This window comes from Hippopotamus amphibius, chromosome 13 (genome assembly GCF_030028045.1).
Source record: "Hippopotamus amphibius kiboko isolate mHipAmp2 chromosome 13, mHipAmp2.hap2, whole genome shotgun sequence".
NCBI classification, from domain to species: Eukaryota; Metazoa; Chordata; class Mammalia; order Artiodactyla; family Hippopotamidae; genus Hippopotamus; species Hippopotamus amphibius.
Genome location: NC_080198.1, coordinates 37,572,214 through 37,596,951, shown reverse-complemented (window position 1 = coordinate 37,596,951; position 24,738 = coordinate 37,572,214). Strand labels below are relative to the sequence as shown.

The 24,738-nt window shown below is 48.4% G+C and overlaps 2 protein-coding genes across 5 annotated transcripts in view; one reads left to right on the top strand and one right to left on the bottom strand.

Moving 5' to 3' along the window:
- Positions 1 to 224: 224 nt before the first annotated feature.
- Positions 225 to 13,885, bottom strand: MON1A (MON1 homolog A, secretory trafficking associated). 3 transcript variants are annotated; one of them, XM_057704746.1, is made up of 7 exons: positions 13,622 to 13,885; positions 10,120 to 10,201; positions 4,709 to 4,848; positions 2,989 to 3,474; positions 1,643 to 2,408; positions 608 to 755; positions 225 to 508 (listed from the first exon to the last, which is right to left on the bottom strand). In XM_057704746.1, exons 3-7 carry the CDS (start codon positions 4,833 to 4,835, stop codon positions 368 to 370), a joined length of 1,668 nt encoding a protein of 555 aa, XP_057560729.1. In that variant the 5' UTR covers positions 4,836 to 4,848; positions 10,120 to 10,201; positions 13,622 to 13,885; the 3' UTR covers positions 225 to 367. The 3 variants fall into 3 exon arrangements, with proteins under 3 accessions (XP_057560729.1, XP_057560727.1, XP_057560728.1); XM_057704744.1 differs by lacking the exon at positions 10,120 to 10,201 and adding an exon at positions 5,915 to 6,419; XM_057704745.1 differs by lacking the exon at positions 10,120 to 10,201.
- Positions 13,886 to 19,391: 5,506 nt separating this feature from the next.
- Positions 19,392 to 24,738, top strand: part of RBM6 (RNA binding motif protein 6) — a 106,230-nt gene continuing 100,883 nt past the window's right edge. The window contains exons 1-2 of one of the 2 annotated variants that reach the window (XM_057704682.1): positions 19,392 to 19,500; positions 19,875 to 20,043. The gene's annotated coding sequence lies outside the window, so the exon portion shown is untranslated. The remainder of the gene's footprint in view (positions 19,501 to 19,874; positions 20,044 to 24,738) is intronic. The other variant, XM_057704681.1, reaches the window with a different exon arrangement.

Genomic DNA, 24,738 nt, shown 5'->3' with positions numbered 1-24,738 from the left:
TGGGGGTGGGGCTCTGTGGGGCATGGGGAAGGCCAGGGGGGTCCCAGAGAACATACTATACATGGCAGGACTTCAGCTGAATGAAAACAGCCTCAGCCCAGGGGCTGACTCTGGGCACATGTGATGCTGTGCATGGGAAGCATGGGCAGGGCCTAGGGAGGAGGATGCAGCATCTGTGAGTGAGAGAGGGTGAGCGAAGGAACCAGTGACAAGGCCCCACAACGGTCTTCCCCAAAGCACTTTAATGCACACACCAACCCACGGTCCTAGCCTGCTGCCTGGGCCAGAGAGGCTAGGCTCTCCTGGAGGCTCCCACAGCTTCCACAGCCCAGTATGCCCGGGAGGGCCGAGCCCACGCACGTTCTCCTCAGTACGTGAGGGGCGTGAGGATGAAGAGGCGGTCTTCCTCTTTGCGGATCCAGCGCATCAGTTTATGGATGGCACTGACGGCCGACGCCTTGGTCCCCAAGGGGCTGTAGCACATGTAGAGCTCAAAGGCGCCTGTCACCTGGAGGAGAGGGCACAGGGTGGTCATCCAGGTTAGACAACCCTCATGACCCTTGTCCAGGACCCCAATGAAACCCAGTCCATCCCAGGGCCGCCTTACCCAGGCCAGGAGGTTCTCGTTGGGGCCCGTGTAGTAGATAGTCTTGAGTGGGCGGGAGGCATTGTGGGCACGGCTGTGCAGGTACTGGTAGAGGCCCAGCAGCCGCTCCTGCTCCTCTTCACTGGTGTACGGGGCCTCAATCTCAGGGCTGGAGATGGGGGAGTGGGTTCAGAAAGGAATGATTTCCACTGGTTTCTCTGGAGATCCAGAAACACCTATTCCTAGCCAGGGAGACTCCACTGCACCATGTGTCCTACCCTCCAAATCCCCCCCGCCGCCCCAGGGAAGGTATTGTCTCCTCACCACTGAAGACTCCCCAGGACAGGGCTGCACCCACCCAGACTGGAGCCCTGTTTTTCCCTTGCCCCCAAGTTCATGGCATCTTTGGTGACCCACCCTTGGAGAAGCCAATCTGAGTTTAGGTGTCCTAGACAGAATGACAACTCTGAGATGGAGGAAAAGTGAGCTAGGAACCATCTGGACCAAAAAGGGGTAAAAGGAGGGAATTCCCTGGTGGTCCAGTGGTTAGGATTCCGTGCTATCATTGCAGGGGGCATGGGTTCCACCCCTGGCTGGGAAAATAAGATCCTGCAAGCTGTGTGGCTCCACACACACACAAAAAAAAAAAATTAAAAAAAGGGTAAAAGGAGGATAGAAAATGCCTCATCTGGCCCCAGTCCCTCTGTTGGAGGAGGAAGTGGAGGAGTTCCTTTTCCTGGGCTGGACCAAACTGATCCCTAAGGCAGAGTCGCTCCAGGGCAAGCGACCCAAGAGACCTCTGTTCCGGCTTCCTTCCCTGGGTATATTGGGGATTCCAAGGCCTTCTGGGAAATGACTGAAGTAGAGAGGTGTATGCTGATGGGGAGTAGGGTGACAAGGGGTCTGGGTCCCTGGTGTCAGAGTCAGACACAGCATGTCGGTCCATTCCCAGAGGGGTCATCAGCTTCAGGACTGCAACAGGGCTCAGGCCCAACCGGCCTCCCCACCGCCACGCCCATGCCTCCCTCAAGCAGTGGCCCCAGGGCCCTCCCTCACCTGGTGAAGAGTCCCGAGCTCTTTGACTTATACAAGAAGTGGCGCAGGTCGGGGATGCCCACTTGGGCAACACTGTAGTAGGGCGTGCGCAGTGCCTCCCGCAGCGCCAGGTGCGCTCCCCGCTTCCGCAGGCGCTCCTGAAAGCGGCGGCGGCAGTCAGAGACCGCAAAGAAGTCCTCGCGGTCAGTGGAGACGAGTAGCAGGCAGAGATCCGTGTCAGGCTCCAGGTAAGAGATGTGTGCGTGGAAGAAGCCGGCTGCGTTGAATTTGGGCAGGCACACGGGCGTCCAGGCCTCGCCCTCGCGGAAGGACGAGGAGGAACTGATGAGGTTGAAGAGCAGGTGCAGGTCGATGGGGTGCAGGAATTGGTCCTTGCGGCGCACGAGAGCCACGAGCTGGTTGCGCGCCAGCAGGATGGAGAAGACGAGGCTGCGGGCGCGCGCCTGCTGCAGGCTGGCACTCACGACGTCGCGCACAGCCGCCGCCAGGGGCAGACAGCGCGCCGCCCCCATCAGGAAACTGGGGTCTCGCGCCATTAGCTGCAGCAGGTTGTCCGTGATGCGCTCCGAGCCCGAGAGCAGGCGCCGCAGGTCGTAGTTCTGCTTCTGCTGGAAGATGTGGCTCAGCTGCGCGCCCGTAAGAAGGCTCAGGATCTGGTAGTAGATGTAGAGCAACTCTTGTGCCAGTTCCTGTGCCGACTGCCGCGTGCGGGCCACCGCCACCAGCACCAGTGGGCTCCGGCGCACGAATACTACCTTGTAGCCATCTGATGGGACGCATGAAAGGGGCTGGTGTCAGCTTCAGCCCCTCTCCGGAAAGCCCTCCCGGATCGGCCTGGCCCAGAACCCTCAGAGCCCCTCTTTCCCGAGCAGCTTGTCGCCTTCCACATCCTCTTCATTTCCCCTCAGAACTGTGCACACAGAGGGGGCTTCAGGATGAAAGAAAAACAGATGCCCATGGGTCCCGTTTCCCCCCACTTTCCCCTTTCCTGCCACTTGCTTCACAGACTGGGACAAGCTAAAACAGAAAAACACATTTTTGGGTTAAGCCGCAAGAGCTGGGGAGGGGGGCTCAAGACCTGGGCTATTTGGTCACCTCCCCAGGCATCTCATCTTCTCCAAGGGCGAAGCCCATGTTGGAGCCACCTTTGGCCCTCACAACAGCCCTATGAGTCAGTCCTGTGTTGTTTCCCTGTGTTCAGATGAAGACCTGGGGCTCTGTGAGGTGGAGGGATGGCCCTTGGTCACACAGCACATCCCAGCCCTCTAGTCCCTGGCAGTCCAAAACCCTGTATGAATTAACTGTGGCCAGGGAGACCTCTCAGCACCCCCCTCCAGGTGGCTCACCTGCATGGATGGAACGGATGGCATTCTTGTCAGCTTCCAGGAAGGACACCAGGGCCACCATGACACCCATGGTGCTGGAAAGTGCTTCCTCTGACCCATAGCGGGAGTACACAGGCTTCCCCGCCTCACTCAGCACGAAGACATGCTTCTGGTGCCGTCGCCACGCCTCGGCAGCCTCCTCCTCATCCCCTTCGCCAGTGCCCTCCCTTGAGGGCTCTGTGGCTGGCCGCCCAGCTGCCCCTGGGGACTCTGGCCAGTCTTCAGAGCTTCCTGGAAGCATCTCCTCCTGCAGGTCTCGGGCGACACCCGTCAGCTGGGTGCTCAGCTCACTGAAGTCCTGGCTGATCTGGCGCATATCTGTAGGCAGTGGTGGGGGACCTCCAGCACCCTCCTTGGGGCTCTCCCCAGAAGCTGCCCCATCCTCTGATTCAGTGAGGTCCTCGTAGGAACGGGCATGGACGAACATGGCACCCTCCTGCCCGGCACCTGCCAGCCAAAAGCACTGGTGTTTAGAGTGGTAGCTGCTGGCAGAACACCTCACCAGCAAGGTGCCTACTACAGTCGTCTAGCTTGACTGCTTGTTCTGATGAGGCAAGCCACTGTTCCCTCCAGCTAGAGTCTGTTACAGATCACGCCTCTCTGTGACTTACAGCTCACCAGTCTCTTCCCATCACACTGGGAATAAGACCAAACCCCTCAAGGCTGCGGTGGTGGCTGGTATCTGCCTGTCCCTCTCACTCTCATCTCACAGCCCTTCCCCCATCTGCTCTTTGGATACCCCCACCTACCTCAGAGCCTTGGCCTCTGCCTGGAAGGCACTCCCACCTCCTTCCATGCCAGCTCCCGGTCACATTTCAGCTCTCAGCAAAGATGTTGGTTGTCCCCATCACCTGACCCCCAACCCCAAGCACTCTATTATATCCCCCTCCTTGACTTCTCTTGGGGGTACTGCTCAGTTATTGTCCTTCTCCCCAACTGCAATGGGGTTCCCCTTCAAGGGCAGGAGGAACCTGGTTGTTCACTACTGTGTGTCCAGCACCTCGCCCTGTGCCTGTGCTCAGTGGATCTCTCTCCCTGGGAGAAGGCTCCCCGACCCTGCGCAGGGACCCATGGCTCCTAACCCCCTCCACTGGAATGCTCTCACTAACCTGTGGCTCCTCCAAGGCAGGGACCATGTCAGTCTCTATTAACTGATTTTTTTTTGGACAGAAGAGTTCAAGAGATACGTTTTGAGTCTCTATTATGAGTTCAGCACTGTACCAGGCATTGGGAATACAACAGCTGTGTGCTCTTAAGAGCTCACAACCTTGTGGACAAGAGAGATGGTTGACACATACGCAAACAAATAATATTACAAAATAACTAGTGTTCTGTACAGAGCATGGTCAGAGCAGGCCTCTCTTGTGAGGAGGTGACATTGAAGTTGAGAGCTGAGCGAGGGAGAAGGAGCCTGAGAGGTACCTGTAGACACAGAAAATAGGAGGAGAGCCCACACTGGCAGCCAGGCAGCACAGGGTGAGTGGCAGAACATGAAGTGGAGAGGAAGGCCAGATGCAGACTGAGCCTGGATCCCTGCAGTATCCCCAGCACATGACAAATAGCCAATGGGTGAGTGAACACATGCATGAAAGAGTGGCAGTCAAAGCGTGGCTGGGAATCCTGACTGCCCTGGAGGCTGCTCTAGTTGTCAGCCGGCTAGGGCTGTGCACCCTGCCCATACCTGGCTCCATTCCCTGGGCCAGTCCTGGTGTAGGGCTCTCAGCTCTCTCCACACTCTGCCCATCAGAAGGAGCCAACGTGCCATTGGGGCCTTCACTGCTCCTCTTCCTCTGCATGTCAGCGGCCATCTCTTGGGCTCTCCTGTGGAGCAAACAAAGGCATCATTGAGGGGAAGGGAGAAGGGGGAAGGTGCTAGTGGCAGGGGTCACTGGCATAACTAACAGTGGGTAAGTACAGGAGAGTATCCCTTAGCAGGACCCAGCTAACTCAAACCTCTGGGGACTGGGTTCTGAATGTTCCCTTCTAAAAAAGGAAGTATGCTGTTCTCTTTCTGATCATAAAAGAATGAATGGTATCTATTCATTGTAGAAAACTTGGAAAATACAGAAAGATATAAAGAAAGAAATGTCACCATTGCCCCACCATTCAGGATCTCTCAATGTTCACATTTTAGTATATTTCTTTCTAGTCTTTTTAAAAAATATATATATATAAAATGTTGTTTGTTTATTTATAAACCGCTAATAGCAGCTAATACTTACTGAATGCCAAGGTAGCATGCTAAGTTTACGTGGAGTTTTTTTTTTTGGCTGCACCATGAGTCATGTGGGATCTTAGTTCCCCAACCGGTAATGGAAACCGTGCCCCCTTGCAGTGGAAGCGCGCATTCTTAACCACTGGACCGCCAGGGAAGTCCCTACATGGATTTTTTTTTAGACAAATTTATTTATTTATTGGCTGCATTGGGTCTTCGTTGCTGGATGCGGGCTTTCTCTAGTTAGAGAGAGCAGGGGCTCCTCTTTGTTGCAGTGCGCAGGCTTCTCATTGCGGTGGCTGCTCTTGTTGTGGAGCAAGGGCTCTAAGCGCACAGGCTTCAGTAGTTGTGGCACGTGGGCTCAATAGTTGTGGCTCACAGGCTCTAGAGCACAGGCTCAGTAGTTGTGGCACATGGGCTTAGTTGCTCTGTGGCACGTGAGATCTTCCTAGACCAGAGCTCGAAGCTGTGTCCCAGGTGTTCACAGGCGGATTCTTAACCACTGCGCCACCAGAGAACCCCTCTAAGTGGATTTTTTTTTTTTTTACAATGCAGTGCTTGTGCTTTATCTAAGTGGATTTTTATCTAATCCTGATTCCTCCTCTCTGAGGCAGGCACTCTTGTCAGGCAAGCTTTATAGATGAAGAACTGAGGCTGAGAGAGTGTAAGTACCTTGTGCAATGACAGGAAAGAAGTATCGGCGCTGGGAACTGAAACCATTCTGTATCCTGATATCTTCCACTGTACATCCTACCATGAACATTTCTCCATTCAAAACTGAGTTGACCAATCAGTTCTTTTTGATATTTACATGCTTCCTATGAAAGAAGTGGGTCAGAGTAAACAGGCTTGTCTTCAGGCCTAAGCCTTGCTTTTCCTTGCATTCTGTACCTTTTGAATGTGACACCAGGGCTCACCTTTCCAGTTAAAAACAACTATGGATGTCAGTTCTCGGTGCCCATTTGATGGACACTAAGGACAGACTCAGCCTGATCTCCCAGTCCTTCTGCAGCCTCAGGGCCAGGTGGAGATGGCCAAAAGTGGATGTCAGGGATAACAAAGTTGAGTGGCTCATCTGGGGTCAGCCTCTAAGGCCCCTGCATGACAGGCTGAAGGGTCTTCATTCGGCAGGCAACAAACAATCCACAGGAGAGGGGTTCCATCTGAGGCGCTGACCCTTTTAGGGAAAAGAGATTTGGCTGGATGGGCTAGAAGGGCAGCAAAGACTAATCAGAGACTCCTGAGGAGGACACTGCAGGCAGGCCAGGGGCCTGGGAGGGACTGGTGTTAGTGTGAGCAAAGCAGACCCTGTCCCTGCCCTCCTGGAGCAGAGTCCATAGGGAATAACTGAGGCTTGTCCCTTACTAGCTCTGTAACCTTTGGTAAATGACTCCAGCCTGAGCCTGGCATGAAGTAGGTGCTCAAAAATGTTCATGAGAAGAATGATCTCAAGGAAACAGTGTCCCCATCACTAGCATTTGTGTGGCCCCAGCTTATCTGTGTCTAAGAACTCTCTCTGACCACCCCTCCCCAAGTTCCCAGCAGGCAGCTCCTGCATGTGTACCAAAGAATTGATTTTCAAGCTCTTCTTTTTGTCATCTTTGTTGTGAGCAATGGAATCCATTCTTCAAATTAATCTTTTACAGAGGTTCAATGTGCAAAACAGACAGACAGGGAGGCAGGGCCAGAGACTGGCCTGATGGCCACTCCCCCACTGGTCCTGGAGCACCACAGGGTAAGTGGGGGTTGGGTACCACTGGCCAACAGCATCACCCCACACAGAGTGCGCTTTGAATAATCTTCAAAGGAAGATTATTTGGGAGAATATCTACCTTTTGCAATTTTCTAGGCCATCAATCCTGTCCATTAGGACAAATAAGAGTGATGGTTCCCAGCGAGGGTCAGAGCCCACAAGACCAAGGCGTGGGCCACCTTGTCTGACAAAGAGTAATTAAGAAGCTGCATGCCCTCAACAGGAACCTGGGGATGCATCCAGAAAGGTCTCCTCTGAGACTGAGACCAAGAGAAGCAATCCAAAACAGGCCAAAACAGCCACCGCAACAGCATAGAGCCCAGGGCAGTGGGTGCTAAGGAAACTAGGGCATGTCCAGGTTTTGAGTGAGAAGATACAGGCTACATGAGAACCTTGTAGACCATTATTTCACAAGCTAACCTAAAAGCCCGGGTGCGGTCTGCATTGCTATGTAAGAAGACAGTGACCCCAGAGCGATGAGTCTGTCCATATGCAGGCAGAGGGCAAGCTGCTACTGCCAGTTCTGGGGTTGTGGCCAGGGCTTCTGGACCTGGCACCTTGAATGGAGACCTGGATTGGTACGTGCTTTTTTCTGAGGAGAGGGTCCAGAACCGTTGCTTTAAATGGGAATGCCCTACATTTCTATGTGTACTCATGTTCCCACTCCTCTAATCAATACCTTCATATCTTTTCTCAAGTTTCCATCATCTTCTCCCATGCTCACCTTCAGCACTATCAGTGATAATCTTACCTTCTATATCACTGAGGACACAGAAGTCAGCAAAAGAGAACTTCCAAGATTCTGACTACCACCTCACCTCACCTGCCAGACTGTGCCTTCCTTCTTCTTACTAAAGATGAGCTGTCCAGGCTCCAATGAGGGCTAACACCTCCACTCCAGCCCCACTCACCTACCCAGGCATATGGCTTCAGCAGCTGTCTCTCTCTCGGATCATCAGTGTCCCCTTCTTCCCTATCTGTCACCAATATACTGATGTTTCTTCCATTTTCAAAATACTTTCCCTTAGATGTTTTCACTCTGTTATAATTCATTGAGCTGTACTTATGATTTGTGAACTTTATGTTTGTTTTATTTCAATTAAAACCTTAAAACAAACCTCCCCTTAACTCTACATTCCCCTCTGGGTACCAGCTTATTTTTTTTTTCCTGTCCTTTGTAAAACAAAGCAACCAACCTCAAAACAGTAAATAGTACTTGGAGTTTAATTAGTCAGGTAAGCTAGGCTATACTGTGTAACAAATGAGTGCCAAAATGGTAGAGGCTTTACACATAAAGCCCTTTTTTTTTTTTTTTTTTTTTTTTTTTTTTTTGGCCACACCATGTAGCTTGCAGGATCTTAATTCCCTAACCAGGGATTGAACCTGGGCCCCAGACAATGGAAATGCTGAGTCCTAACCACTGGACCACCAGGGAATTCCCTAAAGGCTTATTTTTTGCTCACATATTGTGGGTTTGGTAGCAATTCAGAGCAGCTCCCTTCCTGGCAGTGATTCAGGAATCCAGGCTACTAGCATCTTATAGCTCTGCCATCACCTGGCAATGGAAGACAGGGCTGGAAGGTCATGTACCAACTCTTAAATACTTCATAGTCCAGATTGGTCAGAACTAGTCATGTGGCCAGAGGGACTGGGAAATGTGGAGAGCTCAAGTGTCTCTCCACTTCTCCCATTCACACTTGAACCCATTCCAACTAGACCTTTGCCTCTATTACTCTAGTAACACTGCTCCTTCAAGGTCTCCAGTGACCTCTAGGGTCATCTCACTTCACTCAGCAGCCACAATGGATACACTTGATTATTTCCTCTCTCTCGAAACACTTTCTCCTCTTGGCTTCTGGCACATCACTTTCCTTTCATGGTTCTCCTACCTCATGAACCACTCCTTCTAAGTCCTCTTTGCAGTTCTTCCTACTGCTGAGGGACCCAGATTTCAGTCCTTAGATCTCTTTTCTTTTTTAAAATAAATAATTTTATGTATTTATTTATTGGCTGCATTGGGTCTTCATTGCTGCATGCAGGCTTTCTCTAGTTGTGACAAGCGGGGGCTACTCTTCGTTGCAGTGCACAGTTTTCTCGTTGTGGTGGCTTCTCTTGTTGTGGAGACAGGCTCTAGGTGCTTGGGCTTCAGTAGTTGTAGCACTTGGGCTCTGTAGTTGTGGCTCATGGGTTCTAGAGTGCAGGCTCAGTAGTTGTGGCGCATGGCTTTAGTTGTTCCGCGGCATGTGGGATCTTCCCAAACCAGGGATCGAACCCATGTCCCCTGCCTTGGCAGGCAGATTCTTAACCACTGCACCACCAGAGAAGTCCAAGGATCTCTTTTCTGTCTTCATTCAATCCCTTGGTGACCTTATTCAGTCTTGTGGTTTTAAATTTCACTGATACATTAAGGATTCCAAATTTTATTTGCAGCCCTAATCTCTCTTCTGACTTCCAGAAGCACACACATTTAACTGTTTACTTGATGTTTGCCCTTGGATATCTTTTAGTATCTCAAGTTGTATGTCCAAAACTGAGTTCCTGATCAACCCCTTAAAAAGTTTTTCCTCTCAGAGTTTTCTCCACCTTGGTGAAAGACAATTTCATACTTTTAGTTATTTCACGAAAAATCTTGGAGGCAACCCTTATGCTTCTCTTTTTCCCATACCTCATATACCAAGTCATCAGCAAATCCTGTCAGCTTTACTTCAGAATACACAGGCACACCCAGCAAAATGTCTCTCGTTAACCCTTGCCTCTTGGTTTTAATACACAGCTGTGGTAGCCAGCCTTCAAAATGGTCCCCAGTGATCCTCAACTCCCAGCATTCAAGTCTGTAAACTCCCATCCCACACTGAGCAGAGCTAATCTATGTAACCAACAGGATAATGTGAAAATGACAATGTGTGACTTCTGAGGTTAGGTCATAACAGGCACTGTGACTTCTGCTTTGCTCTCTTGGATTACTCTCTCTAGGTAGAGCCATCAGCCATGTTGTGAGGATGCTCAAGCAGCCTTAAAGAGAGTACCTCATGGTAAGAAACTGAAACCTGCAAACAGCCAGTACCAATATGCTAGTCATGTGAGTGAGCAGTCTTGGAAGCAAATCATCTAGCCCCAGTCATACCTTTGAATGACTGCAACCTCATGAGAGACACTGGGCCTGAACCATCCAGCTAAGCTGCTCCCAAATTCCTGACCCTCAGGAACTGTATAAGATAATAAATATTTATCATTGTTTTGAGCTGCTAAATTTTGGGATAATTTGTTACACAGCAATAGATAACTAATACAACAAACCTGTATTGATTAAGCTTATGTTTACATAGAAAAAAAATACATATTTACATTATCAACACTTGATCTATATTTTTTAAATAAAAAATGTGCATTTAAAGCTTCAAATTACATTTCAAATAGAACTGATAGAAGATCACTGAGTGTCAACAAAAGGGGCTTACTTGCATCATGGCTGTTTGCCGGTCCTGAAAGAGATCATGATGCTGTATCAAAGCAACACACACTGTTTGGTGATCAGGAGGAAATGTTTTAAGCATTTTATATCCTAACATTATAATTTATTGGGCATATATTACGTGTGTATTTTCCTTGTGTTTTAGTGCCATTTTAGAAAATTGGGGATTTGGGGTTGATGAAGGAAGCATTATACTTTTTCCCATTTAAAATAATGGGGAAACATAAAGCAACTATACTTCGATAAAATTAAAAAATAAATAAAAAGTTAAATGACAACAAAAAAAAAGTGGGAAACAGATACTAAGTTAGTGATTCCAGACAGAATGTCCAACTTTCATGGAACAGATTACTGATGTTCAGTGAGAAATGCCCATATTCAGAATCTGACCACTTCCCATCACCTCCACCACTACCACATTGGTCCAAGCCAACATTATCTCTCTAGCAGACTGTTGCAACAGTCTTTTGACCAGTCTCCCCACTTCTGTCCTTATCTCTGTACAGTCTATCCTTCTCACAGAACTCAAAGTGATCTGCTTGAAACAGAAATCAGGTTATGTAATTTCTTTGCTCACAACTCTGTAATGGTCACACAGTGGTGCACAAGAACCACTGTGTCTACATGTGCTGCACCACCACCGCGCTGCCCCCCCACCCCCAACTTGCTTTGCTTCAACCCAGCCACACTGACCTTATGGCTTTCCTTAAGTATAATGTAAACGTAAATCCTGAGTATTCGTTCACTTCAGAACTTTGCTCTTGCTGAACTTTCTGCCTGGACCACATTTCCCTACTTCTCCCCCTGCCCCTCACCTCACCTATTCCACTACTTGGGCAAACATCTGCATGACTCACTCTGTCATTTCCTTCAGGTTGCTGCTCAAGTGTTACCTTATCAGAGAGGCCTTCCTGGAATATCCTGGATTCTTATCTCCCTTGCCCTGCTTTACTTTTCTACATTGAAGGTCACCCTGTGAGCTGTCGCAAATTTCAGAATGTCAGCTCCACAGGCAGGAGGACTTTAATTAACATTTGTGAGATAAATAACTTTGGAAGGGAGAAAGCGAAAGATCCTCAAAGAGCACCCAGCTCCAATGCAGCCTCGGGAGACTTCTGCCTATAAGAAAGACTTGTCCTTGGTAGTAGTTAAGTGTTCAGGAACAATGGCTCTGGGGTCAGAGGGACCTGGATTAACCTGGCTTAGTTTTTAATGTTTTTTTTTTTTGGCACACGGGCTTAGTTGCTTTGTGGCATGTGGGATCTTCCTGGAGCTGGGATCGAACCCGTGACCTCTGCATTGGCAGGCAGATTCTTAACCACTGCGCCACCTAGGAAGCCCTGGCTTGGTTTTATAAGTCTCAGCTTTCTCACCTATGAAATGAGGATGAGAATAGCACTGATTCATTGGGTTGTGGGAGGACTAAGTGAAATAATTCATGTAATTTGGTTACCCTGGCACAGAGTAGGCACATATACACTCAGCTGTCTTTAGCATCTCATGATTATTCTTAGTTAACACTCAGACCATGTGTACCTGCATTTACACACAGATTTCATGGTCTCTGTCATGTAAACCAGTCCTTTGAGAGTTTGCTAACCCTGAGCCAGGCCCTTAGGGAACAGGATGTGCTTCTGACCTCATGAAGCCAGGTGGGCTCTGGCCTGAAATGACCCATCTATAATGCTGGGACAAAGAGATGCTTTTGGGTCTAGGGCTGGGAGTTCCTCCAGGCTAACTGGCTATTCATCCTGAAGTTGCAGGACAGACCACTGGTTCCCTTCTGCTCCCAGAAGTCTCTCCCAAGTTGAACTCCTTTCTGCCACATGCCCCTGCTCTGTGGCCTTGTACCTCTGGCTCAAAGACCCAAACAAGGTCTACAGCAGCTCACCCAGTGTCCTGAGGGCCCACTACCTACTGATCCCAGTGGGCTTCAGGTAACTGGGCCCCCAGCATGGCTGAGTACTACCCAGCATGTTACCTGCATATATTGAGGGCAGAGTCAGCTGGCTGGGGCTAATGGCACCTCCTTCCTAACAGTTCCCCAACCACCTGAGATCATGTGGTATCTCAATATCTCCAAGGCCGATATGGGGATCCAGCCAAAAGCCCTGAGGAAGCAAACAGTTCTCTGGACACTTACACTGGAAACTAGGCAGGGAGGGTAAATGACTCACAGCAAAATCCACCCCAAACCCCATTGGAGCCATAACCTGTGTGGCTGAAGCTCCTGGGTGGCTGGGCCTCAAGCAGTTAAGCAAGAGAAGTCTCTTGGAACCAGTCCCAGATACTCCCTTGAGGCTCCTTCTCAGGCAGCCTCTCTAGAAGCCCCCAGGGCTTGCTAAAGTGCTCTGCTGTGCCTTTGAGAAATGTCACCAAACAAGTTAGCTCAACCAGCCCTTCTGGGATGCCTCTCTCCTTTAGGTGTGTGGCCTGGAGGCAGGGAGGGCCTTCCAAGAACCCCTCCCTACTGGCTCCTTACCACTCTTGTTCCCTCTTCCTGCTTAAATAGTGCCCTATCCTGCCTTGACCCTTTGGAGAGTGGGCTATCTGGAAGGATGATGCTAGGATGCATGGATATGTGGCAGACAGGGTGCACGTGAGGCTGTACTGCAGCTGCTTCAGCAGGATGCCTACTCCATGCTGAGGGTACAGCTTAGTACTTGTCACTGTTGGTGGCCACTCCCCTCTCTGACAAAGGCTGCTCACCCTCCCCCAGCAAACTTGAGCCCAGCAAGGGTGGCTCACCAGTTACAAGAGGCAGCTTGGTTATCTGAGCCAGGGCACCCCTGAGAGCAAAGTCTCAAGCCCCAAGACACTTTCAGGAGCTTCCTGCTCACCTCACAGTCAACCTCTGCCAATCTTTGAGAGCACTCTGCCGGGTCGAATGTGTGTGCTGGGGGTGGGCGGGTACTACCTGGCCACTGCCCCCTACAGGACTTTGCTCTTCCAGCTAAAGGAAGAGTTTCAGGCCTCGCCTTTTGTATTCCCCAGCTGGGAACCGGCTAAGTGACCTCAGAGAGACCCAGTCCTCCTACCGCAAATGGCAGCGTAGACGGCAGGGGCCCCCAGTCTTCAAGCCCCTCCCTCCAAAGATGACAGCTCTCCAGTCTCTCGGCGCCCCCAAGCCACGTGGGTTGGCAGTCGGACTCACCTGTTTCTCGGGGAGGGGGGAGGGGGTAGGACGCACAGAGATTGCCGGTCACTGCCCTCTGCCGGACCCCCAGGAGGGCATGGGTGTCCGGCCGAGGCCGGACTGATGGTTCAGGTTCGCGGAACCACGGCCCCCTGCGGACGCCGACATGGCCACAGCGCAGGCCACCGCTCCCTCCCACCGCCCCTTGCCCTGCAGCCGGCTCAGGAAGACAGCACTCGCCGGCCTCTCACGGCGGAGGTCTGGCTCCAGTCGCTGGGCCTGGCCCTGCCCGCCTCCGGTGTGCGTTATGGGTAATGTAGTCCGCAGTGCAAGGCCACCGCGGGGGCGGGGCGCCGCGTCCAGACAGAGACCTGGGCGGGGCCTGACCCGGGTCAGGGGTGACCTCATCCCGCACCGACTTCTCCAGGGTCCCGTCCAAGCCATGGTATCTTCCCAAACCCAAAGCCCTGGGTGGACCCCAGGCCCAGACTCCCCAGCCCCTCCGCCCGAGCCAACAAGAGGTTTATTTAAAGGGAAAGAAAGAGACTTTAGCGTTGTTTCCTCCACTAATTGTAGAAGGACAGTGAAAGTTTGGGGGCTGGATAAATGTCATTAGTGGGCCGGGCCACACTGGCTGTAAAGGATGCAGGCACAGCCAATTGATTCTAAAAGAACATCCTTTTAGCCACGTCTTAATATATCAGTATGAATCTCTAGAATGGTAGTTCTCAACTCTGCACATAGAATGACCTGGGGTACTTTAAAAAACAAAACACAAATGCCTGGATGGACTCAGGCATCAATATCTTTTTAAAAACTTCCCAGGTGATTTGTCAGGGCAAGGAACCACTCCTACAAACATTTGTAATTTCCTAGATGCAAAGTGATAAAAACAAAACAAAACATAAAACAGGAAAACATCTTTCCCCAACAAATTTATTTTTGGAGAGTAGTTTAAAGGAATAAAATTATGGATTAACAATAATACTGCTCATGTTTCTCTGAAGCAATTAAATCATTTAATAGCCTCATGGTTAATTCACCCAACAGTTCAGGGATGAAGGAAAAAGTCTGAAGTCACTCCTTTGATTCTTCCTGCTGCTCCAAGCACCCCAATGCAGTGCCCTGTCTCCATCTCAGTCCTACACTGGAATTGAGGGAGAACTCTGCCCGTGGGCTTTTCTCATAGTCTCAGATGGCTGCTACTTGGAGCCTACCTCCACAACACTGGACTGTGACTGACATTGTGACAAAGCTGTGGCCTTTTACCAGAGATGGCTTTGCAAAGGGCTATTAGACCCTTGCACACAGTTTAAGGGGAGCTTTCTCCTCCCTTTTATTGATAGTTAAGAACATGTGAGAAAATGCCCAATTCCTTAACTATCTGTTCCCCTGGAAAGGAGAGAGGAGGAGAGGAGTCTCTCCCAGGCTCCACAGGTCACTCAGTACTTTTTCTCCTCATTAGCTCAGGACAGGCTCCCTCCCTTAGAGTAAATATCATTTGTATAGTTTTGTTCTCATTAATCCTGCCATATTACATTATAAGAGTTTAAGCCAAGAAGATCTCATACTGTCTGGCTGGTACTGAAACATCCTGGCAACATTCTTTAACCAGAAGCTGCAGCCCATAGAATTGATCCCCACAGAAGAAAAATTTAGTTTTCTAACATACCTAACCAATCTCCTCAATACTCTCCATGTGACTTCAGGGCTTCTTTGAGTTCCACTCTTGCTTTCAAGCACATCACCTCTACCAGATAGCAACACTCTCATTTGGAAGTATTGCATCTCCTTAGCCAAGCAAGTGGCCATACACCCCATGTGCTTCTGGCTAACACTTGAGCCTAGGACACTCTCTCAGAGAAAACAGTTGTGGCTACTTAGGAAACGTTTTAAGGTTGTGATTCAAAACTCTGTTTTAATTGACCTATTGACCTATATTTGAATATTGGAACAACCCTTCCTAAAGGTCACATTTTGCTGACGGAATTACTGAGAAATAAATCTAGGTCTTTTGGAATAATAACACGTCAGTTCTGTGATGGGTCTGCTGCCCTGGATGATGCTGCTTCAAGCCTTGGGCTTTGCCATAGACAACAGGCTACCGTGCACCTCCAGGTCAGGGGCGCCTCAAAACCTCTGATTTCTGTTTTGTCTAGGCCTGTGATTTTCATGGACTCAGCATGTCACCTCCACAACAGCATTAGTGAGGACTAGCTGGGACTGGAGCAAAGGTAATAAGACCTCTGTTCTTCCCCAGATTTCTTTTCTTTCATAGCTTGAGTGGACATTTCAGAAACTGAGCTGCTGTGGAGGTTGTAGCTGAAGTGAAAAGGCCCGATTGTATCCTGAGGCTAGGATCTGTTACCAGCCCTGTTGCTATCTTGCTGGTGTGACTCAGGGCAAATTCTTTAATGACTCTTTCAGCATCTTCAGCAGTTTCCCCCTCCTACAAATACAAGATTATATAATATGAAGTGAAGTATTCTGAGCTAATAACAAGAACAATCAGTTCTTCCCTGGAACTTTTGAAGAGCTTTTCCTTTCTGCCTTTATTACTTTGCAGCTCCTGGTAAGGCAGCTGGTTTTCCTCCTCTGTTGGAAAATTTCATCTGTGGCCCTTGTATCAGCTGTATCTCTCCTGGTTCCTGTCTCTCATTTTAACATTTGATCAAGTCCCTACTTTCGATGCTGAAGAGTCATGGCCCCAAGTGTGATCAAGGCAACAATGAACAACAGGCAGCACAACAGTCTTCGCCTTTGCTGGGTTCTTCCCTCTGAGAATTTAGGGGCTGAAAGTGAGCCAACTGGGACTTCCCTGGTGGCGCAGTGGTTAGGAATCCGCCTGCCAATGCAGGGGACACGGGTTTGATCTCTGATCTGGGAAGATCCCACATGCCGCGGGGCAATTAAGCCCCATGCACCACAACCACTAAGCCCATGAGCCACAACTACTGAAGCCTGGGTGCCTAGAGCCTGTGCTCCACAACAAGAGAAGCCACTGCAAAAAGGAGCCTGCGCACTGCAATGAAGAGTAGCCCCCGCTTGCCGCAACTAGAGAAAGCCCGGGCACAGCAACAAAGACCCAATGCAGCCAAAATAAATAAATAAAAATTGTTTAAAAAAAGAAAAGAAAAAGTTAGCCAACCAACCTCTGCAACTGGATGTTGTACTCCCCTTTCCAGATGAGGGTGCTGTTCTGGGTCAGCTATTCTAAATATTCATATTCTTGGTCTTAGGCAATATAAACAATCTTACAAGTACTATGCGCTGATGCAAGTTAAAAAAAAAATTCCAGATACTTCCTCTGAAAACCCTCAATAATCACCATAAGGAAAAGGGGAAAGTAGTCAGGAGCATGAGCCTTGGAGTAGGACTGGCCTGGGTTGGAATCCCCCCACCCCCTACTTTCCAGCTGCAGCAAGTTAATCTTTCTGGGTTTTGGTTTCCGTAACTACAAAAGGGGATATCATATGGTTATTGTGAAGATTAAATGGGATAATGAAGTGTTAGCACAAGGCTAGGCACAGAGTTATGATAAAGGGTAGCAATTATTATTACCCAAGGAGATTTGGCATAAGGCAAAAATAATTAGTTCCTTCATATGTTTACCTCTTTAGAGGATAAAGCACTATCTGATAAGGGAAAGATCCACCAATAATGGTCCAATTGGGGAAGTAAAGTCAAAGTACCCACAGTTCTGTGTAGGTGCTCCTCCTCTTCCCTGAAACCTCCTAGTGCTGATGTGCCCCAAGGCTCAGGGCTGGAACTCTGCTCTTCTGTCTATACTTACTCCTTCATTCCCTAGGCCATCTCATCCAGGCCCATGGTTTAAATACCAGCCCCAGTGATATGTTGATACCTCCCAGATTTGCATTTCTAGCCTGACCTTTACCTTGAACTCGACTAATGTAGCCAACTGTCAACTCCACATCTTGTCTACTAGGCATCAAAAACAACCTACCCAAAACTGAGCTCCTGCTCTTCCTACCAAAATTGCTCCTGACATTCTCCCCTCTTTCCCCTCATCCCAGTTCATGTCTCCTGATTCCACTGTGGCCACATAGGTACAAGTATCATCCTTCTGTGGGTTTATTACTGCAATAGTCTCCTAATCAGCTGGCCTGCTTCTGTCCTTTCCACCTTCAGCCTATTCTCCACACAGCAACCAGAGGGATCCTGTTTACATGGAAGCCATGATATTCTGTTTAGAGCCCTCCAACAGCTTTCCATCTCCCTCCTTACAGAAATCAAACACATATATCTTGTTTAGTTTGTTGTCTGTCTTCAATAACCGCCCCACTCCCATCTTTACCAGAGCAGCAAAGTTTATCAGCTTTGTTCAAGTTTCTATAGCCTCAGCACATGATACAGTCTGTGGCACACAGCAGGAGTTTCATGCAGTCCTCTTTTTTTTTAATTAATTAATTAGCTGCGTTAGGTCTTTGTTTCTGTGCGTGGGCTTTCTCTAGTTGTGGAGAGCGGGGGCTACTCTTCGTTGCGGTGTGGGGGTTTCTCATTTTGGTGGCTTCTCTTGTAGCAGAGCACGGGCTCTAGGTGCGTGGGCTTCAATAGTTGTAGCACGTGGGCTCAATAGTTGTGTATAGAATGCAGGCTCAGTAGTTGCAATGCACGGGCTTAGTAGCTCTGCTGCATGTGGGATCTTCCCTGAGCAGGGATGGAACCCATGTCCCCTGCTTTGCCAGGTGGATTCTTAACCACTGCGCCACCAGGGAAGCCCCTTCATGCAGTTCTTGAATGACTTTCAGATAAGATGCCTGAAAAGTGGAAAGGTAAGTTTAAAGACTACTTAACCCAACAATCTCTTTTCTCTACAGATAAGACTTGCTTTGTTTTAGAATGACATATGGGCTTTTCTTGTAGACTTCTTTGACCCCATGCTGTTGAATTCAGGTTGCCTTCACACGAGGGGCCACTACCTGGGGATACCAGGTAGCTGGAATCAGCTAGCATTTCAACTATGTAGACAATCCACCTGGAAGCTTGGAGCTGGCCATCTGAAGAACGTTAGCTGCAAGGAGATTCTGGATGTGAGCTGCAAACTGAAAGCTGTGCTGCCCCGTTTTCCACTAGATTGCTGATTTTTAGATACCTTCCAATTCCTCTGTGACCTCGCAAAAGTCACTCTCGGCCACATTTATTGCCCGAGAGCTAGCAAGGCCCTGTGGAAACTGCGTAGATTTTCCTTCGCAGGTAGGGCTATTAAACCTTTAATACAGATGATACCCACCTGGTATTCTTGAGTTGGTAATGCCTAACTTGGAAACCCATCAGAAGGAAAAGTGGACGAGCCTCTGTGACTACTGCTTTTCTATCCTATGGGAGGGTGGGGAGCCAGAAGCCCCTGCCCCGGAAGGGTTAGGCCGGAGAAGGATCCTTTCCATTTCCCTCATATTAAGGGAAAATAAGCCGTTTTCAAGCTAGGCAGGCCAGGGCCATATCCGCGCTCTGGTGGGAAGCAAAACTCGAGACGGCCAAACCACCAAAAGCATGCACGCCCTCCTCAACTCCAAAGAGCGAAAGAAAATGAGCGGCCGTGGGCCAGAGGTCAAACCACAACCCCCAGCAGCCCCAGCGCACTAGGGGGAAGCGCGCCCTCCCATTGGACGCCGGCGAGAGCGCGCCCTTACGTCCCTTCCCCTCAAGCAAGCACACTCCCCCGCCCCGCCCCCCGCCCCACGCGCGGGGTACGCCGGGAGTGGAGTCGGTGAGACCCGCCGCCGTACTCCATCTCCCGGCTGGCCGAGCGCTAAAGGCGGCGGCGTCTTTGTGGAGGCAGCGGCCCAGCGCGGAGGAAGTTCCGGTCTCCGCGGCGTTGGGTCGGTGGCGGCGGCTGAGGATTAGGAGGAGCGGGCCGCGGAGGCCGCGCTGCCTCGGTAAGGACTTGGGATCGTAGAGAGGGCGTGCTGGAGCCTGCGGGTAATGAGCCGGCTTGCCAGGCCACTCGGGACGTCGCGGGCCCGCGCGGCCTAGAAGCTGCGGTTTCGGTGTTGCGGGGCGGCCGCGGCCTCGCTCAGGAAGAAGAGAGCGAAGTGGCGGTGTGGTGAGGAAGGCGCCGCCCACGGGAGGAACGCCCCAGCACGGTCGCGGGCCCGGGGCGGGGCCCCGCGCGGCGGTGGAATTACCGGTCCCGTCTCGGGGCGGCGGGCTGCGGGGTCTGTGGCAGGCGCGTGGTTGCGGTTCCGTGCTCCAGGTCTGAGGAGCTGCAGGCAGGCGGCCCTTTCTTCCTCCTTTTTTCCTGCTTTTGCAGGATTCTGCTCCAGTTCTGAGGCATCGCTCAAGAGGGAGTTCTTGTGCTTAGCACGTAGCCTCATCCTCAGACCTGGACAGACCCGAATGTGCTCAGCCGGACCACAGGGCGCGAGAGCTCGGAGCCCGGCACGCGGGGCTGTGGAACCTGGAGCCGGGGGAGTGGTCTGGTGGGTCCTGCGCCCGTTGGGCGCATGTGAGAGGAGAGGGATGTTCCTTCGTATTCGCTGTGTAGATTCCTTTTGGCGTTGTAAATCTGTGTTTTTCTCCTAACTTTAGAATTGTTGTTGCGCTACTGGGCTTAATTCTGGGCGTGTATTTTTTAAATAAAACAAGGGTAATTGTATTTTTTGCACGTTTCAGGTTTTGCTTGTGAAGGTCAGAATTGCGGGGATCTAGGTGGAGTTCGGTAGACTCTGATGCGCCTGGTCACCTGATTCATTTTCTGAACTCTGGATTGTGCTCTAGGTTTGTTAGTTTTCAACTTCCTGTTGAGTAGTGCCACCAATGTGTATGGTTTAATAATGGCAGCATCAGCAAGCTTGTGAGGACTGTAGGAGAGGTATCAACTGATAAGTGAGGGTAGGACTGGCAACGTCTAAAGTAATTAATGGTATGTTACCATTTTGGTGAAACACACTAAAGTTGGACCTGAACCTTGCCTGGTTAACTAGCATCTAACTAGGTACCTAACCTATAGGATAGGTACTAGGTCTCTGTTTCTGGTTATCTGTAGCTCCCTTTATACAATTCTGTTACCAGAGTTGGGTTTACTTTTGTTGCTGTTAGGAGCCGAGTTTTTTGTAGCCTTTCAGAGGAGAATTGCCAATGGAGAGGTTACTAAGTGAACTCTCCAGTCTTATTGAAGATACATGGCCAAGGTTATACTCTTCTGCCAATGTTTAAATATATGACATGACATGTTAATAATCTGACTCAGAGTTGTATTAAGATTAAAGCTATTGGAAAATTCTTATTTTAAAGATCATAAATCATGGACTCTTCTGGCTGTATACCAAGTGCTTAGAATTAATTTTTTCTGCTGGGCTTCCACAGTAGTTGTTCTTCTCATTCACTTAAAGGGGCATCTATCAGGTGTGTTTTATAATCTTCCTATCCCACTGCGGGACTCAGTGGAACAGAGTGGGTAACTGTAGGAGCTCTAGAATCTGATAGGTTTGAACCCCTGACTCCTACACTAACCGAGTGACACTGGACAAATTACCTAACTTCAGTTTCCTCATGTGTGAAATGAGGTTAAGAAATGTAGCCACCTCGTAGGTTTTTGTGAGGTTTATGTAATCCTTTTAGAACAGTGCCTGGTGTGCAGAAAGTGTTCACTGAATGTTAGCCACCACTGTTACCTTTTTAAAAAATAGCTTCACACACCATACAATTCACCCAATTAAGGTGTTTAATTCACTGGTTTTTCATATATTACATTACTATTCTTTTTACAGTTGTGATAAATGTGTTTTGTTACATACATTGTAACAAAATTTGCCATTTAAGTCATTTTTATGTGTAAAATTCATGTAAAATTCAGTGCATGAATTACATTCAGAATGTAATGAAACCATCACCACTATTTATTTCTAGAACTTTTTCATCACCTCAAACAGAAACTCTAGTCATTGAGCAAGTAACTCTCATTGCTCCTCTCCCTCTGGTAACCTCTAATCTGTATTGTCTCTGAATTTGTCTGTTCTGGGTACCCCATATAAGTGGAATCATACAGTATTTGTCCTTTCATGTCTCACTTATCTCAGGTAAAATAATGTTTTCAAGGTTCATTCATGTCATAGTATGCATCCAAACTTCGTTCCTTTTTTTAAAATTAAAACAAACAAAAATTGAGATATAATTGACATCTTCATTCCCTTTTAAGGCTGAACAGCACTTGGTGTGTATAGACCACATTTTGTTTATCTGTTCACTTGCTAGACAGTTGGGTTTCCACCTTTTGGCTATTGTGAATAATGCTGCTGTGAGCAGGGGTATACAAATATCTCTTCATGTCCCTGCTTTCAGTATCTTTAGGTATATACCCAGAAGTGGCTCATATGATAATTCTGTGTTTAGCTTTTTGAGGAACCACCATACTGTTTTCCACAGAAGTTGCATCCTTTTTCATTCCCACCAGTAATGTATAAGGGTTCCGAATTCTCCACAACCCAACGCTTGTTATTTCCTGGGGTTTTTTTGCAGTGATCACCCCAGTGGGTGTGAAGCTCTCTCCCTCCCTCCCTCCCTCTCACCATTCTAACCATTTTAAAGTGTACACTTCAGTGGTATCAAGCACTTTACATTGTTGTGCAACCATCATTACCATCCAGCTTCCGAACTTTTTCGTCTTCTCAAACTGAACCTCTGTACCCATTAGACAATAACTTCCCATTCTCCCCTTCCTCAGCCTCTGGCAACCACCATTCTATTTTCCATCTGTATGAATTTGCCTGTCCTGGGTAACTCATATAAATAGAATCATAAATTATACAATATTTGTCCTTTCATGATTGGCTTATTTTACTTAGCAGAATGTCTTCACGTTTCGGCCATGTTATAGCATCTATCAGAATTTCATTCCTTTTTGAGGCTGAATAGTATTCCATTGTATGTATATACTGCATTACGTTTATCTTTCCTCTGTTGATTGGCATTGGGTTGCTTCCACCTTTTAACTGTTGTGACTAATGCAGCAGTGAGCATGGGAGGTGGGTACACATATCTACTTGAGTCCCTGCTCTCATTTCTTTTGGTTTTATACCCAGGATTGGAATTGTTGGATCACATGATAATTTTGTTTTTTATTTTTTGAGGAGCTAGCATATGTTTTACACAGTGGCTGCACCATGCATTTCCCTAATTGTTAAGAGGTGTTTTTTTTTTTTTTTTGTAATATTTATTTATTTATTTATTTGGCTGTGCTGGGTCTTAGTTGCGGCACGCAGGGTCTTGTTTTTAATTGTGGCATGCGGACTCTTAGTTGTGGCATGCATGTGGGATCTAGTTCCCTGACCAGGGATTGAACCTGGGCCCCTTGCAGTGGAAGCCAGAGTCTTAACTGCTGGACCACGAGGGAAGTCCCTGGTGTTGAGAGTCTTTTTATGTCTTTATTGGTCATTTGTATGTCTTTTTTTTTTTTTTTTTGGCTGCATTGAATCTTCGTTGCTGTGAGTGGGCCTTCTCTAGTTGTGGTGAGCAGGGGCTACTCCTTGTGGTGCAGAAGCTGCTCAGTATGGTGGCTTCTCCTGTTGCGGAGCACGGACTCTAGGCATGTGGGCTCAATAGTTGTGGCACACGGGCATAGTTGCTCCACGGCATGTGGGATCTTCCTGGACCAGGGATTGAACCTGTGTCCCCTGCATTGGCGGGCAGGTTCTTAAGCAATGTGCCACCAGGGAAGTCCCTGTATGTCTTTTTTGAAGAAATGTCTATTCAAGTCCTTTGCTCATTTTTGAATCAGGTTGTCTTTTACTGTTGAGTTTTAGTTATCTGTATATTCTGGATATTAATCCCTTATCAGATATGTAGTTTGCAGATATTTTCTCCCATTCATGAGTTGCCTTTTTACTCTGTTGATGGTGTTCTTTGAAGCACAGAAGTTTTTAATTTTGATGAAGTCCAATTTGTCTGTTTTTTTGTTGACTCTGCTTTTGGTGTCTTATCCAAGAGATCATTGCCAAATCCAATGCATGAAGCTTCCCCTCTGTTTTCTTCTAAGAGGTTTAGAGTTTGAGATCTTAAGTTTAGGTCTTTAATACTTTTGTATACACTGTTGGGTAAGGGCCCCACTTCATTCTTTTGCGTGTGGATATCCAGTTTCCCTATGACCGTTTGTTGAAAAGACTCTTTTTCCCATTGAATGGTCTTGGCATCCTTGTTGAAAATAACTTGACGATGTATGTGAGGGTTTATTTCTGGGTTCTCTATTCCCTTGTTCTGTATGTCTGTTTTATACCAATAATACTTTTTTTTTGTTTTTATTTTTATGAAGCGTTATTTTGTATATTTCCTCTTTCCCCCCATCTTTATTGGAGTATAATTGCCTTACAATGTTGTCTTAGTTTGTATTGTACAACAGAGTGAATCAGCTATATGTATACATATATCCCCACATCCCCTCCCTCCCACCATCCCTATCCCACCCCTCTAGGTAATCACAAAGCACTGAGCTAATCTCCCTGTACTCTGCAGCAGCTTCCCGCTAGCTATTTATTTTACATTTGATAGTGTGTATATGTCAGTGCTACTCTCTCACTTCGTCATGTGGGCCCCCCCCCCCCGCCCCGCCGTGTCCTCAAGTCCGTTCTCTATGTCTGCGTATTCCTGCCCTGCCACTAGGTTCATCAGTAGCATTTTTCTAGGTTCTTTATATATGTGTTAGCATACGGTATTTGGTTTTTTTTCTGACTTACTTCACTCTGTATGACAGATTCTAGGTCCATCCACCTCACTACAGATAACTCAATTTCGTTCCTTTTTATGACTGGGTAATTTTCCATTGTATATATATCCATTCATCTGCAGATGGACATTTAGGTTGCTTCCATGTTCTGGCTATTGTAAACAGTGCTGCAGTGAACATTGTGGTACATGTATCATTTTGGATTATGGTTTTCTCAGGGTATATGCCCAGTAGTGGGATTGCTGGGTCATATGGTAGTTCATTTTTAGTTTTTTAAGGAACCTCCATACTGTTCTCTATAGTGGCTGTATCAATTTACATTCCCATCAACAGTGCGGAAGGGGTCCCTTTTCTCCACACCCTCTCCAGCATTTATTGTTCCTAGATTTTTTAATGATGGCCGTTGTGTGAGGTGATACCTCATTGTGGTTTTGATTTGTATTTCTCTGATGATTAG

Excerpts from the sequence above, each read along its gene's own strand:
- MON1A (XM_057704744.1), bottom strand. The coding sequence starts at position 5,991 with ATGTACAGTGGAAGATATCAGGATACAGAATGGTTTCAGTTCCCAGCG. Across the intron at positions 2,409-2,988 it reads CATCCGTTCCATCCATGCAG|ATGGCTACAAGGTAGTATTC; the intron begins GTGAGCCACCTG and ends GCGTCCCATCAG. Across the intron at positions 509-607 it reads ACGAGAACCTCCTGGCCTGG|GTGACAGGCGCCTTTGAGCT; the intron begins GTAAGGCGGCCC and ends CCTCTCCTCCAG.